The sequence below is a fragment of the Lissotriton vulgaris genome, unplaced genomic scaffold (genome assembly GCF_964263255.1).
Source record: "Lissotriton vulgaris unplaced genomic scaffold, aLisVul1.2 SCAFFOLD_336, whole genome shotgun sequence".
NCBI lineage: Eukaryota > Metazoa > Chordata > Amphibia > Caudata > Salamandridae > Lissotriton > Lissotriton vulgaris.
The window spans coordinates 1,567,568-1,581,182 of NW_028249992.1; the positions used below are offsets into that span (position 1 = coordinate 1,567,568).

At 47.0% G+C, this 13,615-nt stretch overlaps 1 protein-coding gene across 1 annotated transcript in view; it reads right to left on the reverse strand.

Moving 5' to 3' along the window:
* Positions 1-13,615, reverse strand: part of LOC147663437 (membrane-spanning 4-domains subfamily A member 4A-like) — a 159,830-nt gene that overhangs the window by 130,535 nt on the left and 15,680 nt on the right. Inside the window, exon 3 of the mRNA XM_086950462.1 lies at positions 5,725-5,844. Within this exon, the coding sequence (XP_086806588.1) occupies positions 5,725-5,844 (120 nt within the window). The remainder of the gene's footprint in view (positions 1-5,724; positions 5,845-13,615) is intronic.

Genomic DNA, 13,615 nt, shown 5'->3' on the forward strand with positions numbered 1-13,615 from the left:
GGCTCAGAGCCGGAAAATGACAAATAAAGTGATGACATCATTTTGTTTTTCATTTACTGGCTCTGAGCCAGGCAGTGGGGTGACGCTCCTCCACCATTGCGGAGGACCTGTCACTACACCTTGTACTCCACTCTAGGGTGCTTATAGCAAAAAGGTAAGATAACCGGCTTTGCACCTCTGTGCACTATTAGTAAGTGCAGTTGGGGCAGACTGGGGGCCCCATTCACAAAGGTAACAGCTAGGGCAGGGGCGACCTCGAATCTGGGGAACTGGGTTCAAGTCTCGGCAATGACAATGATTCTGGGTAAATCACTTAATCTCCCCGTGCCTAACAAAAAAAACAAAAAAATGAATGTGTCCTCATGTAACGCAACTGGTGCCATGTAAAGCGCTCTGATACACGATTTGGGTCAAGTTTGCATTATATAAAACTCTGTAAAGAAATAAAGGGGCATATTAACAAGGAATTAACGCCACAAGAACGTCACTTTTTCCAACGTTCTAGTGGCGTTAACTCCTTCGCCTTATTTACAAGGCGTGTTAAGTCACTTAACATGGCTTAACACCGCCTTCAAAATAATGCCCCTATCCTCACAGCACTTAGCGTGAAAGGAACGTGCAATGGGTGGTGAAGTGGGCATTCCGCCGCAATACCCATTTCATTTTGATGCTGCCCCATATTTACAAGGCATGGGGCAGCACCAAATATACCACAAAGGAATACCTGGTCTTAGGCAGGCGATACGAGGAGAAATGTTGTATTTCTCCTCGTACTTTACTCTTTCTATGTGTGCTGCATTCTGCAGCACAGATAGATAGCGGAAATCGCCTGTAAATATTGTTTATGTGCAGGAAGGTGTCCCTTCCTGCACATAAACAATTGCCCCTGCTGCACAGGCATACTAGCAAAATGGCGCCAGGGTGCCTGCACTGGCACTATGCAGCTTTTTCAGCACCAGCACTAGGGGATACACATGGGTGCACCGCATTCTTGTGAATATGGCGCATCCCTGAACTTTGAAACTGTTGTAGGGCGTTGTTACCAATTTTGGTGTAAGATCGTGCTCCACCAGTTTGCTGTTTGTTGGTGTTCACAAAGGTAAATTACTACTAGTAACTTTACCACCACTAGTAAAGTTACTAGTAATAACTTGCCTTTGTGAATACCAAAAAGAGTAAACTTAGACCTAAGTCTACCTTTGTGAATCAGGCCCTGGGCTTGTGAGCACCAAGAGCAAATTTTTTTTTTTTCTGCAGTGCACACGCCTGTTCAGGAAGTTTGCACATGTGCTGTGGACAGCTTAACACAACATAATACACAGCGTGCTGTCTCACTCACCGCTCTGTTTTTCCAGGCATGTGCCTTAACCATTAAAGGGGTCCCGGAAGTCCTCCGCGAAGGTGGCGGAATAAAAGAGAACCTCACTTTGATAGGTGGACCACTAGCAACTACTATTCTATTATAAAGATAAGAGTATATTAGTAATTCCACATGTATGTCCACATATATCTACCATGACAGTATATGCATATGTAATATATATCTATCTTTGAAGCACATACACATGGAATTATCAATAGAAATCTACACTTACCTTTATATGCCTACTGTCGCAGGAGCATGGTAGTTGATATTTTTGTCAGGATATTCTGTCAGGATGATATTTTGTTCCTTGATATTGTGACATAGAGACTTTATGGAGTTATAGGGTATGGCCCTAATTTTTGTTGGGGATATTTGAAGCACTATGGGGCATATTAACAAGGGCTTTATCTCAGCTTTTTTGGCTTAAAAAGCCAAAAAAGCGGAGATAAAACGATCTCCCTATTTACAAGAGGGTGCTAACATGCATAATTGCATATTAGCACCCTTTTTCCCGATGCCTCCTTTTGCATCTCTAATGAGATGCAAACTTGGCGTCACTGGGCGTACCCCGGAAGGACTACCTTCTAAAATATTGCTGATGTTCACATTGCGATATTTACAAGGCTGCCCCAGCATTTTAGCAGACGTTAGTTTTTGGAGAAAACCGCTGTTTTCTTCAAAAACTAACGTCTGCTAAAATGCAGACTTACCTATTCCTAACATTAGGGTGGATTATGCTGATACAACCCTGTGGGCCGTATCAGCAAGGTTATATTGCCGTTTTGCAGGGAACATCGCTGGAAAACCAGCGATGTTCCCTGCAAAACGGCGATAACATCGCTATCTCTGGAATTTTTATCACCCTGAAGAAATGCGTGTTTATAATGGGCTACCAGGGTTATAAATTCCAGAGAGAGCCTGCAATAAGAAATTTATTGCTAAGCACGGCCAGCGATAGTTATCGCTGGCTGTTGATAATATGCCCCTTGATTTGGTGTTCGTTATTAATGTAGCGAGGTCTCCCTTTGTAGCAACTTTTAATATCAAAGTTTTAAAATTCATAAAATAGGTGGTAGTAAAAATATCATTGTAAAAAATATTAAGCAGGAGTGGAAGGCATGATCAAGTCCTATTACTGAAGACTGGGCTTTTGGGGGTTAGAACACTTGAAAAATCTGAACACTGATATGTCGTTGAATAAATGTTTCAGATAGCTATGACAGTATCTGGACAACCTTTTTCTGAAGTGTATGCTTCAATATATATTTTCCTCTTCTCTCTCTTTCTCTTGCACTCTTTTATTGACCTCTCTTAATCAACAAAATTATTTTTGCTTGTAATTTTAACTCATACGAGTTTCCAGTACACAGTACTCATTTGTTTGAGAACCGTAATAAAGGTAATGCTGGTCTTGAACTGTGATTTTAAGAGCCTTGTATTTCAAGGTAATTGAGAAGATCCAGGTTGTCCATAAAAAAAGTGAGAAAAATATGCGGCATTCACGAAACATCCAAAAAGTGGAAAGAGCAGTGGATACATGGACAGTATCACAGATGAATCACACTTTGGCATGGCTTCTGGGTGCAGGAAGCACGATGAGCAGATATCTGTAGGTTCATGGTACGGTTAATATATCTATATCTATAATTGGAATTGACTGAAGGTGGATGCAAACGCCTTCCCATTGCCCACACATTCTCAGCACTTGGCTTCTGAGGAAGGTCAGTGTAATAATCCAAGGGAGGCAATTTAGTAGATGAGAGTAGATTTATTTAGTGGCATGAAGAGTACAGCCAACCAGTCAAGTCGTAGTCTAAGCTGGAGTGATACCATAGTAGAATGCACTCAGTGAGCACACCAGGATTCTAAGAATCCATGGTGACAGCAATTAAAGAAATAGAAAGTAAAAAGGAGGCCCCCTTATCTGTCAACTTTGGGACAGGGGAGATATATTGTAAACCAAATTTGTCCCACAAATATACCACTAAGTTGGTGAAGAGTGGAATAATGGTACCAAATTAGTTTTCAATGTTTAGCAATACCAATCACACAATTTGTATTAGAAGCAGAGGACTAAATTACAGCGCATAGGCCAACTAATATAGTCATTAAACCACCAAGACTTGCAAAATTAAGCCACTATGGCACACATTTCATCATTACAAGACAAGATAAAAAATGGAAAAACCAGAAACAGTGTTTTGGAAAAATATATATACTTTGTGTATTTATTCAAATATAAACATTTTATCACAGTGATAACAAATCATTTAAAAAATATACATGAAGCATATTAAACATTTCATTAAAAACATTAAAAATCACATAAAGTAAACATTGGTTAAAAGTTCAAAAGAACATGGGTCGACGCGGCGTTTCGGTTACAGGCTAACAATAGACAACCTTCTTCAGGACCAAGTTCTGATTTTAGTAATGGCTTCCAGCTAAATCCTGGAATGCTGTGGGCCGATTATAGTATTCGGTCAGGAACTGTTATAGGTTTGCGATGTTTTAACATACGCTGTGATAGTATCTTGTGTTTGTCTAGGGATGGATCTTGCTCTGGTAGTAGGAGCCACCGATATTGGACTTTCATTTTTACCAGACACGCTGACGGAGTAGGAGCAGGGAGGCCGAATTTAAAGCCCAAGTGGCAGGATAATCCCCATCATGGTATGAATGCCAATACTGATACACAAGCCCATTGAAAAGCTCGTGATAACACTTAGATGCCAGTCATTTAAAATCTGGCATAACTGAAGTCCAATATCGGTGGCTCCTACTACCAGAGCAAGATCCATCCCTAGACAAACACAAGATACTATCACAGCGTATGTTAAAACATCGCGAACCTATAACAGTTCCTGACGGAATACTATAATCGGCCCACAGCATTCCAGGATTTAGCTGGAAGCCATTACTAAAATCAGAACTTGGTCCTGAAGAAGGTTGTCTATTGTTAGCCTGTAACCGAAACGCCGCGTCGACCCATGTTCTTTTGAACTTTTAACCAATGTTTACTTTATGTGATTTTTAATGTTTTTAATGAAATGTTTAATATGCTTCATGTATATTTTTTAAATGATTTGTTATCACTGTGATAAAATGTTTATATTTGAATAAATACACAAAGTATATATGTTTTTCCAAAACACTGTTTCTGGTTTTTCCATTTTTTATCTTGTCTTGTAATGATGAAATGTGTGCCATAGTGGCTAAATTTTGCAAGTCTTGGTGGTTTAATGACTATATTAGTTGGCCTATGCGCTGTAATTTAGTCCTCTGCTTCTAATACAAACTGTGTGATTGGTATTGCTAAACATTGAAAACTAATTTGGTACCATTATTCCACTCTTCACCAACTTAGTGGTATATTTGTGAAGCAATTAAAGAAACACAGTACCAAAATGCACATAAGAAAGTATACAAAACATAGAATATTACATCACCTCCTTTTTTTAAAAGAATAAAAATAAGAGGAAACAAAGAAAATAAAGGAGGGAAAACGGAAACACTTACTCTCTAAATCTCAAAGGTCTATTAACAATACGAGAGCTCTTCCTGGCTCCAGAGTCAGTGGAGGAAGCCTTGGTAGGAACAGAAATGGTGGAAGTTTTTTTAGAAACAGGTGAGGTTGTGGTAGCCATTGAGGGAACACAAGAGTCACTAACAATTTTTGCAACTCTATTAAGATTCCACCAGAAACCTCCCTCAACTTGTATAGCGTTACCTGTAATCTTAACAACTTTTACGGGAGGCCCAAACTTGCTTTCCCCTTTGCTGACATGACCAGACTTCCTAATCCTCACACAATCACCAACTTCCAACACACTCTCTTTCGTTCCTTTTATTACATCAAAATATTCTTTTTGTTTGGACTGGGCAAGTAGGACATTACTTTTAACAATGGACATGAGACTTGAAACATCAGAACTAGACTTTATCCATTTAGACATCCACCCAGGACAAAACGAAGTGTTGGGCTTTCGACCTCTCATCAACTCAAAAGGAGAGATCTTAGTGGAGGAGTGAGGAGTGGATCCTCGTCGCCAATATTTTTATGTAATAATCCAAGGGAGGCAATTTAGTAGATGAGAGTAGGTTTATTTAGTGGCATGAAGAGTACAGCCAACCAGTCAAGTCGTAGTCTAAGCTGGAGTGATACCATAGTAGAATGCACTCAGTGAGCACACCAGGATTCTAAGAATCCATGGTGACAGCAATTAAAGAAACACAGTATCAAAATGCACATAAGAAAGTATACAAAACATAGAATATTACAGTCAGGCACCTCCAATAACCTGTGTATAGCATACATGTGTTATTCAGTGGATATTGAATGATACTCTTATACTCACTAACAATCCAATCCAGAAGGGTATGCCGATGATCACTGCAATGGAAAATACCATTCCCGATGCAATGGCAATAATGATGCCCAGGATTATCTCCATGAGACCAATCAGGATCTGGGCGACCTGAAATGAGAAATGTGAGACATTAGCAGCAGCAAAGAAAGTCTCTGGGTGGCATCACTGGTCTGAATCTTTTTCTACTACCTATTCAATGGGTCTGTGTTTAGTGAGATTTTGAGCTCAGCTTCCCCAACTCTGACCTATTCATCCAGACATCTAACACTGATTGCATAACTGAAGTTGGGCAATCTGCAACCCTCCTGCACATCAACATTTATGATTTGTGTAGGGACATCTGAATCTCTAGCCTCCTGTACATATTTAAAGAATCACCATGCTTACTGATATATAACTTTTTATAATCATGAGTATTTACATCCTGCTTATTCAGCTGTGTCTTCATTGCCTTTCCCTTCTTTCACCTTCAAAAGAGATTATTGAGAATCGACTTGGTATAGGCAGAATTGAAAAAAACAGAAATTACAGATTTCACAATTTTTTTTTTTGAACCATCTTTATTAACTTTTCCAGTGCAAAATCATACAACAAGCATGTCAATATCGAGTAACACCTCCACACCCCGTCCCCCGCCCTCCCCTCCCATCACTTGGTCCAGAACATAGTCTCTACTTTCCAAAAGTTCATCCAGATCCCTCGCCCAAGTCCACACAGATACTAGCCCCAGTTCCCTAACCCATTTCCATTCAGTGGAGATCAGGAGCCCAAGCCTCTTTATCAAACCAAAGCCCTCCATCCAGTCCATGATGTCGGCGCCATTTGCCCCACAACCTACCAAACTTCTTTGGGCACCCCTCGCCATAGGTGACTCTTTCGGCCGCCATGTACAGGTCCATACCCCTCCTCCACTCCTCCAGTTGCGGTATGTCAGGTGCCCCCCATTTCCGGGCCACGTCCCACTTGGCCACCACTAAGGCCAGCACCAGGAAAATCAGCAGGGGGCGAGCCAATTCCACATCATTCGTCAATCCCAGAAGGGCAAGTTTAGGCTCCAAAGGTAGGGCAGTCTCCAGCACCTCTTCTAGTTCTGTCAGGACATCCCCCCAGAAGGTTTGAATTTACGGACATGACCAGATTGTGTGATAGAAGTCCCCTCTGTCATGGCCACATCGCAAACAGCACGAATCCAACACTCTCCCTATCTTATGCAGGCACACTCTATCAAAGTATGCCCTATGAAGGATATTAAACTGGATCAGCCTTAGGCAAGACTTAATCGCCGCCTCCCTCGGATGCATCAGTACCATACCCCAATCTATCTCATCCATGTCCCCCACCTCTCGCTCCCATGTGGCCCTCAGGCTCCCAAGTCTATCTGGTCTATTACATATAAATAACAAAGGAGGGAGGGAGAGAAAAGGTGGATTCAGTCTCCCTAAGTATGCTTACTAAACAAAATAGAAAGTGTATTACACAAAAATAGTAACGTGAACTATAGGTGTTATGTACCTAATTTGTAGTTCAACTCGTAGTCTCTGCGCCCATTTGGCGTATTTTCAAGACTTAGTGTTTTTGGTTAAATTGCCTCATGAGCCATCTGCGCATTATTGGGGGTTTCCATCATGCTGAGTTCAGCAATGATTTTGCAGGATACGATTTGCCCTCTTCCCCTCAACGCGGCTCCGATGGTTGTGAACCAACCATCAGAGCCGCGTTGAGGGGAAGAGGGCACATTACTATTTTTGTATAATACACTTTCACATTTACATCCATGTGAGTAAGGTGGGGACCTTTGTGCAATTCCCGTCGTGAAGAAGGAGTTTTCACACTCCAAAACATGTCCATGTAGACTCACAAAAGAGGTTAATGTACATAATTATACACTAGTAACCTCACACTGCACCCCTTTTAATGATACCAGCATGGGGCTTAATTAAAGTCTTTGTTTACCCAACGAGCCAGGTATTTTTTAAGTATCACTTTCACCACTCCACCACTCACATTCAGTACCCCACACACATTCACACATAGCCCACAGAAAGTGCTCCCCCGCAGTCGTCGGTCGTAGCACGCCGCATCCCGTAGAAGGGTGCGAAGACCCTGATGATGAAGCATGACACCAAGGGGCCTGTTGGTGTGTGAGGGGTATTTAAACAACACTGTGTGCTCCCCACCATAGTAGGGACCACCTCCACCTCCCAAGTGGATTCTATTTTGTTTAGTAATTATCTGGTCTATTATTCATTACGGTTTTATACGTTAGAGACACTGCCTTCCCAGGGATCCGTTCTTGCAAAAGGCAGCCCTCCAATGGAGCATACTCCGGGAGGGCCTCCGTCAAGGCCCTCTCCTCCCTCCAGGCATGTCGCAATTGTATATACTTAAAATATTGTGTGCGGTGGAGCCCATAGTCCTGTTGCAGCAAGGGAATGGACTGTAGCACCCCTTTCTTTATCACATCGCCTAGAGTCGTTATGCCAATGGCATCCCAGCTCTGGAACCCTTTCAACTTACTAAGCTCCTTCAACCAGGCGCATTTCCATAGTGGAGTTTGTTTCGTCGGTTTGCACTCCCACCCTATTGCCTTTGTCGCCCTCGTCCATACCCCCAGTGTGATTCTTGTGGCAGGCAGTAGTTTGACGCTCCCCTTGCCTCCGTATAGATAGTGTATACACGTGTGGTTGTCTGTGGTGTGTCTTTCTAACGCATAGGTGGGGTGGGTGGCCGGGGCATGTATCCCTTCATTTATGGGGACCAGATGTTCTGCCCAATAGTAGGCCTCTATGTTGGGCAATGAAATCCCTCTATTATATTGATGTCTCTGCAGGTTCGGCAGCGCCACCCTGGGCTGCTTCCCCAGCCATAGAAATGCCCTTAATTCCGCGTGTATGTCCCGGAAGACCCGGCGCTGCAGGGGGAAATATTCATTTTGGAAGGTGTACAAGAATCTCGGGAGCGAAATCATTTTAAACATCGCTGCCCAGCTCAGCAGCGTCAGGGGGAGCAATTTCCATCGTGCTGCGTCCTCGGTAAAGTTATGCACTTCGCGGTCAATATTCCTTTTATAGTAAAGGGCACTGTCAGTCGTTATAAATATCCCCAGGTAGACAAAACCCTCTCTTGTTGTTTGAAACCTTTCAGGCAGCGTGGGCCACACCTCCCCTCCTTGGGGATCATAAAGAGTCGATTTGTGCCAGTTGATCTGGTATCCTGCTTTGGCCCCATAGCGATCCAGTTCCGAGAACAGCGCCAGTATGGTAACATCCGGCTCAGTAATATACAGAAGGACATCGTCTGCATATATGGATAGTTTTTCTTCGATCGCATCTGCCTGTCCTATTTGGAACCCTCTGATCCCCTCGTTCTGTCGGACTGCACACGCCATTACCTCTATGGAGAGGGCGAACAGCGGGGGAGACAGGGGAGACAGGGGGCATCCCTGTCTGGTACCCCGTCGTATAGGGAAATCCCCAGACAGTGTCCCATTGACCCGAACTCTCGCCCTTTGGTCAGTATAGAACAATCCGATCTTCTTCCTGTATTTGGGTCCAAGGCCAAAGCGTTCTAGTACCCCCTCTAGGAAGGGCCAGTGGACTGCGTCAAACGACTTTTCGGCATCGAGGGATAGAAACCAGTGTGGGTCTTTTCTACTGCTTACCTCCATTAACCAGTTATGAGTTCTCCTGAGGTTGTATCTGGTCGCCCTTTCAGGAAGGAACCCCGTTTGGTCGAGGTGCACCAGCCCCGAAATCACCCACCTCAAGCGGAGAGCCAATATCGTTGCAAAGAGCTTCGCCTCCACATTTAGGAGGGAAATGGGTCGATAGGACGAAGTCATTGGGCGGCTTACCCTCCTTGAAAATCGGAATAATCGTGGCTTGTCGGAGGTCTGGTGGGAACACTCCCTCCGCCTCGGCATCCACAAAGAGGCCCAGTAAGTGACCGGTCAGGAGATCCGCCGTTTTTTTGAAAAATTACGCCGGCAAGCCATTAGGGGCAGGGGTCTTCCAAGCTCGGAGCCTAACCATGGCCTCCCTAATTTCATCCGTTGTTATGTCCGCCTCCAGGTCACAGTGGTCTGCCTCCTCCGGGAGCTCGATATTTGCCATGTATTGCAGCGCGTCCTCCCTCGGCCCTAGATCCCTTGCGTCAGAAAAGGCCTCATAATATCCCGCAAAAGTCTCTGCTATCCGTTCGTCTGCTCAGGCCCATCCCCCCTGTCCATCTTTCAACTTTTCCACCCATCTCTCATCTCTCTCTTTCTTACTAAGCCACGCTAGCAACCTCCCGGATTTGTCGCCCACATCGTAGTGGCGGTGCAGAGTCGCCAGGGCATGCGCCTTAGCCTCTCCTGTCACCAGGTGTTTGTATTGGGCTTGCACATCCGATAAACGTCTAAGCATCCCCAAGTCTCTGGCGGTCTGATGCTCTTGCTCCAGAGCCAGTATTTGGGCTTTCAGGGCTTGGACCTCTGCTTGTACTTTCCTCTTGTCCTCCGCTAGCCTATTTTGCGCTCTATCTCGTAGGACCGTTTTGAGTGCCTCCCACAGCACCACCCGGGAGGTTACTGAACCCTCATTTTCCACAAAGTAAACCTTCACATCAGCTCGCAGGCCTCTCGAAATGTCTGCATTTTGTAGGTCCCAAGCAGTCAGCCTCAGCGTCGCGGGCCTCCCCCTCCTTCCCCCTCCCACCTCCAGCAGCAGGGGTGAATGATCCGATATTCCTCGTGCGCAATAGTCTGGCGTGTGCATTACACACAGCGCCTGTCTAGCCATGAATATATAATCTCCTGAAAAGAAGGAGTACACCCTAGTCTCAGGATGGAGCCATCTCCAGACATCAATTAGGGCTAGTGTAGCCATCGTTTTGGCCAGCAGAGTGATGCTAGGGGGCCTATCTCTGTCTCCCGTCCTGTCCGCCGCCAGGTCCATAACGTCATTGAAATCACCCCCCTAAGACTTGAACCGTGTCGGCCGTGTTAAGGAGGATATCAGTGACGCCTCTGAGTGTACCCGTCTGTAATTTGGGTGGGGCGTAAGCGGAGATAAACGTGTATTCCTTTCTCCTCCATTGTCCCCTCACTCCCACGTATGTCCCCTGTGGGTCCGTCCAGGTCTGAGCTATTCTCATGGGTGGATGTTTTTTAATCAGGATTGCCTGATGTGAAACCTGTATGTGCAAGAACTCTGTACTGTCCTCTAGCCAGGAAAGCACATTTGGTACCCTGTAGGTGTGTTTCCTGTAGCAGTATGACGTCTGCCCCGACCTCTTCACATAGTTGTTTACCAGCCCTCAATTGATCTTACAGCCCAGGCCGTTAACGTTTCACGCCAATACCTTAAGACCATCACGGGACAGACTCTGCCTCACAGGGCTACCCAGAGTCGTATCCTGCATTGGGGCGTAAGTGTGCCAAATGTCCTGCACATGGGTTCGCCGGGTCGTGCGTGTGTATGATCAACATGACATGCTAAAACATTCCCCCCTCCCCCAACTACCCCCACCCATACATCCACTCGAAAACCCAGTCCCATCTCCCCCAAGAACCCTCGAACATGAAACAACAGAATCCCTCCCCTCCTCCCCCACCCTACCTCCTCCTCCCGCCAGTCCCATCTCCGCCGTTAGCTTCGGTAGGGACTTTCGGGTAGAGAAGGTCTATTGCCCACCCCTCAGGACCCCCTCGCAACCCAGCTCTCGGACAGTAGTCCAAGAGCAAACAAAACTCCTGTCAACTGTAGTTACAATCAGGAAAGCAACTTTTCCAAAAACACAAGAAACCAAAAGTTGTAGGGGGTGTATCAACTTGCGTGCACTCCGGCTGAGCCAGTAACTTCATGTCCAATTCGTCCCATAATCATGAGTGGGAGTCCTGGACAGCGTCCTGTGAGACCCCGGTCTCCTTGGCCGAGTCCTGCTCCATCTCATTGATCACTGCTACCAGCGGGTGCATAGACTGCGTTTCATTGTCCTCATCTCCGGATGTGTTACCAGCAGTGTCGTCCTCCCCTTCTGAGCGGGCGCTCCCCTCCAGGCAACAAAACTTGGATCCCGCCTGGCCCCCAGCCCCTGGGGACGTCGATCGCCGCCGATGTCGGGGTCAGCGAAGGATACGGGGTCATCTTCAGCCTCCTGTGCCCCCGTGCTCCTCTTGATCTCTGAGCCTTTGGTTGTCCTCACTGCGCCTCCGCGGCCGGCGCCCTCGTTGCCATCTCACTCCTCTCGACCTCAGCTCCCCGCCACACGGGCCGCTCTTCCAACCACTGCCAAGCATCGTCCGGGTGCGTGAAGAAGTGCGTCTTCTCCTTGTAGATCCCCTTTAGTTTCGAGGGAAGAGCAGCATGTACTGTATCTGTAAGTCTCTTAGCTTTGCTTTCACCAAATTAAAGGAGCGCCTCTGCTTCTGTACTTCTTGACTATAATCTGGGATGATCATAATTGTCGCATTTTCCATTCGAATTTCTCCTAGCTGTCTAGCTTCCCTTAGGATTAAATCTCGGTCTGCAAAGTTCAGGAAGCGGGCAATGATCGGTCGGGGTCTCGCCCCCTCCGGGGGTTTCCCCAGCAGCGCTCGATGCGCCCGCTCTATAATAAAGCAGTTGGAGAAGCTCACCTACAGGAAGGTCTTCCGCAGCCATGTATGGAGAAAGGCTGCCATGTTGGTCCCCTCGATTCCTTCACGAAATCCCACAAAACGGAGGTTATTGCAGCAGGCATATTTTCCGCATCGTCAACCTTCCACTGGAGTTGCTTGTGGGAGGCCTGGAGTTCTGCTACGTCTCTCTTAAGTGTGTGGATAATATCTTCTGCTTCGCCCAATCTGGTCTTCGCCATGGTCACCCTTTCCGTTAAGTTGCAGAAGTCTTGCCGTAGTAGGATAACATCGGGACGCCTGTATGTCTTCTCTTGACGCCTGGATAGCCCCCATCAAGAGCGCCGGGTCCGAGCGAGATCCCTGGGGCTCAGGCTCTGTGGCAGAGGGGGCCGTTGCATAACGGTCCAGGGTCCCCTACTGCTGGGCCCTGGCGGCTGTCTCCTTCTTCCCCATGTTGCGCTTACCGGGTGGCCGTCCAGGTCTGGCGTCTCTCCGACCGTAGTAGGGTGTATCCTCTCCAATCCCCTATCCCTGGTGTGAACAATGCGGTCGCCGACGCAGCACCCAACTCTCGGGGTAAGTACTGTCGTCTGTCCAGCCGGCCATGCGCCACCCAACGTAGGGGTCCCACTCCGTACCGCCTCTCTTCGTGGGAGATCAGTCAACCTCTCCTGGTACTTCAGCGGGTCGCCCGGGAGCCCCAGACTCTATGGCGTGGATGGGGGGGGACAGAGAGTGCTCTTGCCCCGTCCACGCTCTGGTCGCTCGTCAATCCTGATGAGGTCGGAGTCCTATAGTGGTCCCACCGCTCTCCTCACTCTCTGCGTGTCCGACCTCTCCCCGTGGTCTCCTCAGCTTCACTCACAGGCAGGCCCAGGTGTTCCCAGTGCCCTTCTGGATCCGGACTGAAAGGCCTCGCAGGAGTCCAGATCTCCCCCCAGCTCCAGGGGGACTGGTCACAGCACAATGGCGCCCAAAATGCCTCTCTGCATTTCCCCTCTCCCTGGCTGGCAGCCCTCAGTTCCTCTGTATCCCTGGGAACTCTCGCTGGCTCAACGGGGCGAGCGGACCGGGACTCCAGGGGGCGGCGTATCGCGCGCCGTCTGTGCCCGTTGGCGGATAGTCGCTCCGCAGAACAACGTGTTGGCTCCGGCTGCCTACACCGATACTGAGGGGAGAGTCGGCCAATTCCGGTGCCCCAGTACTCCCGGGCCCACCTCCACAAGCCCATCCCAGCGTCTCGCCTCGCCGGGCCGCTGCTCCTGAGTCGGGTCTCAG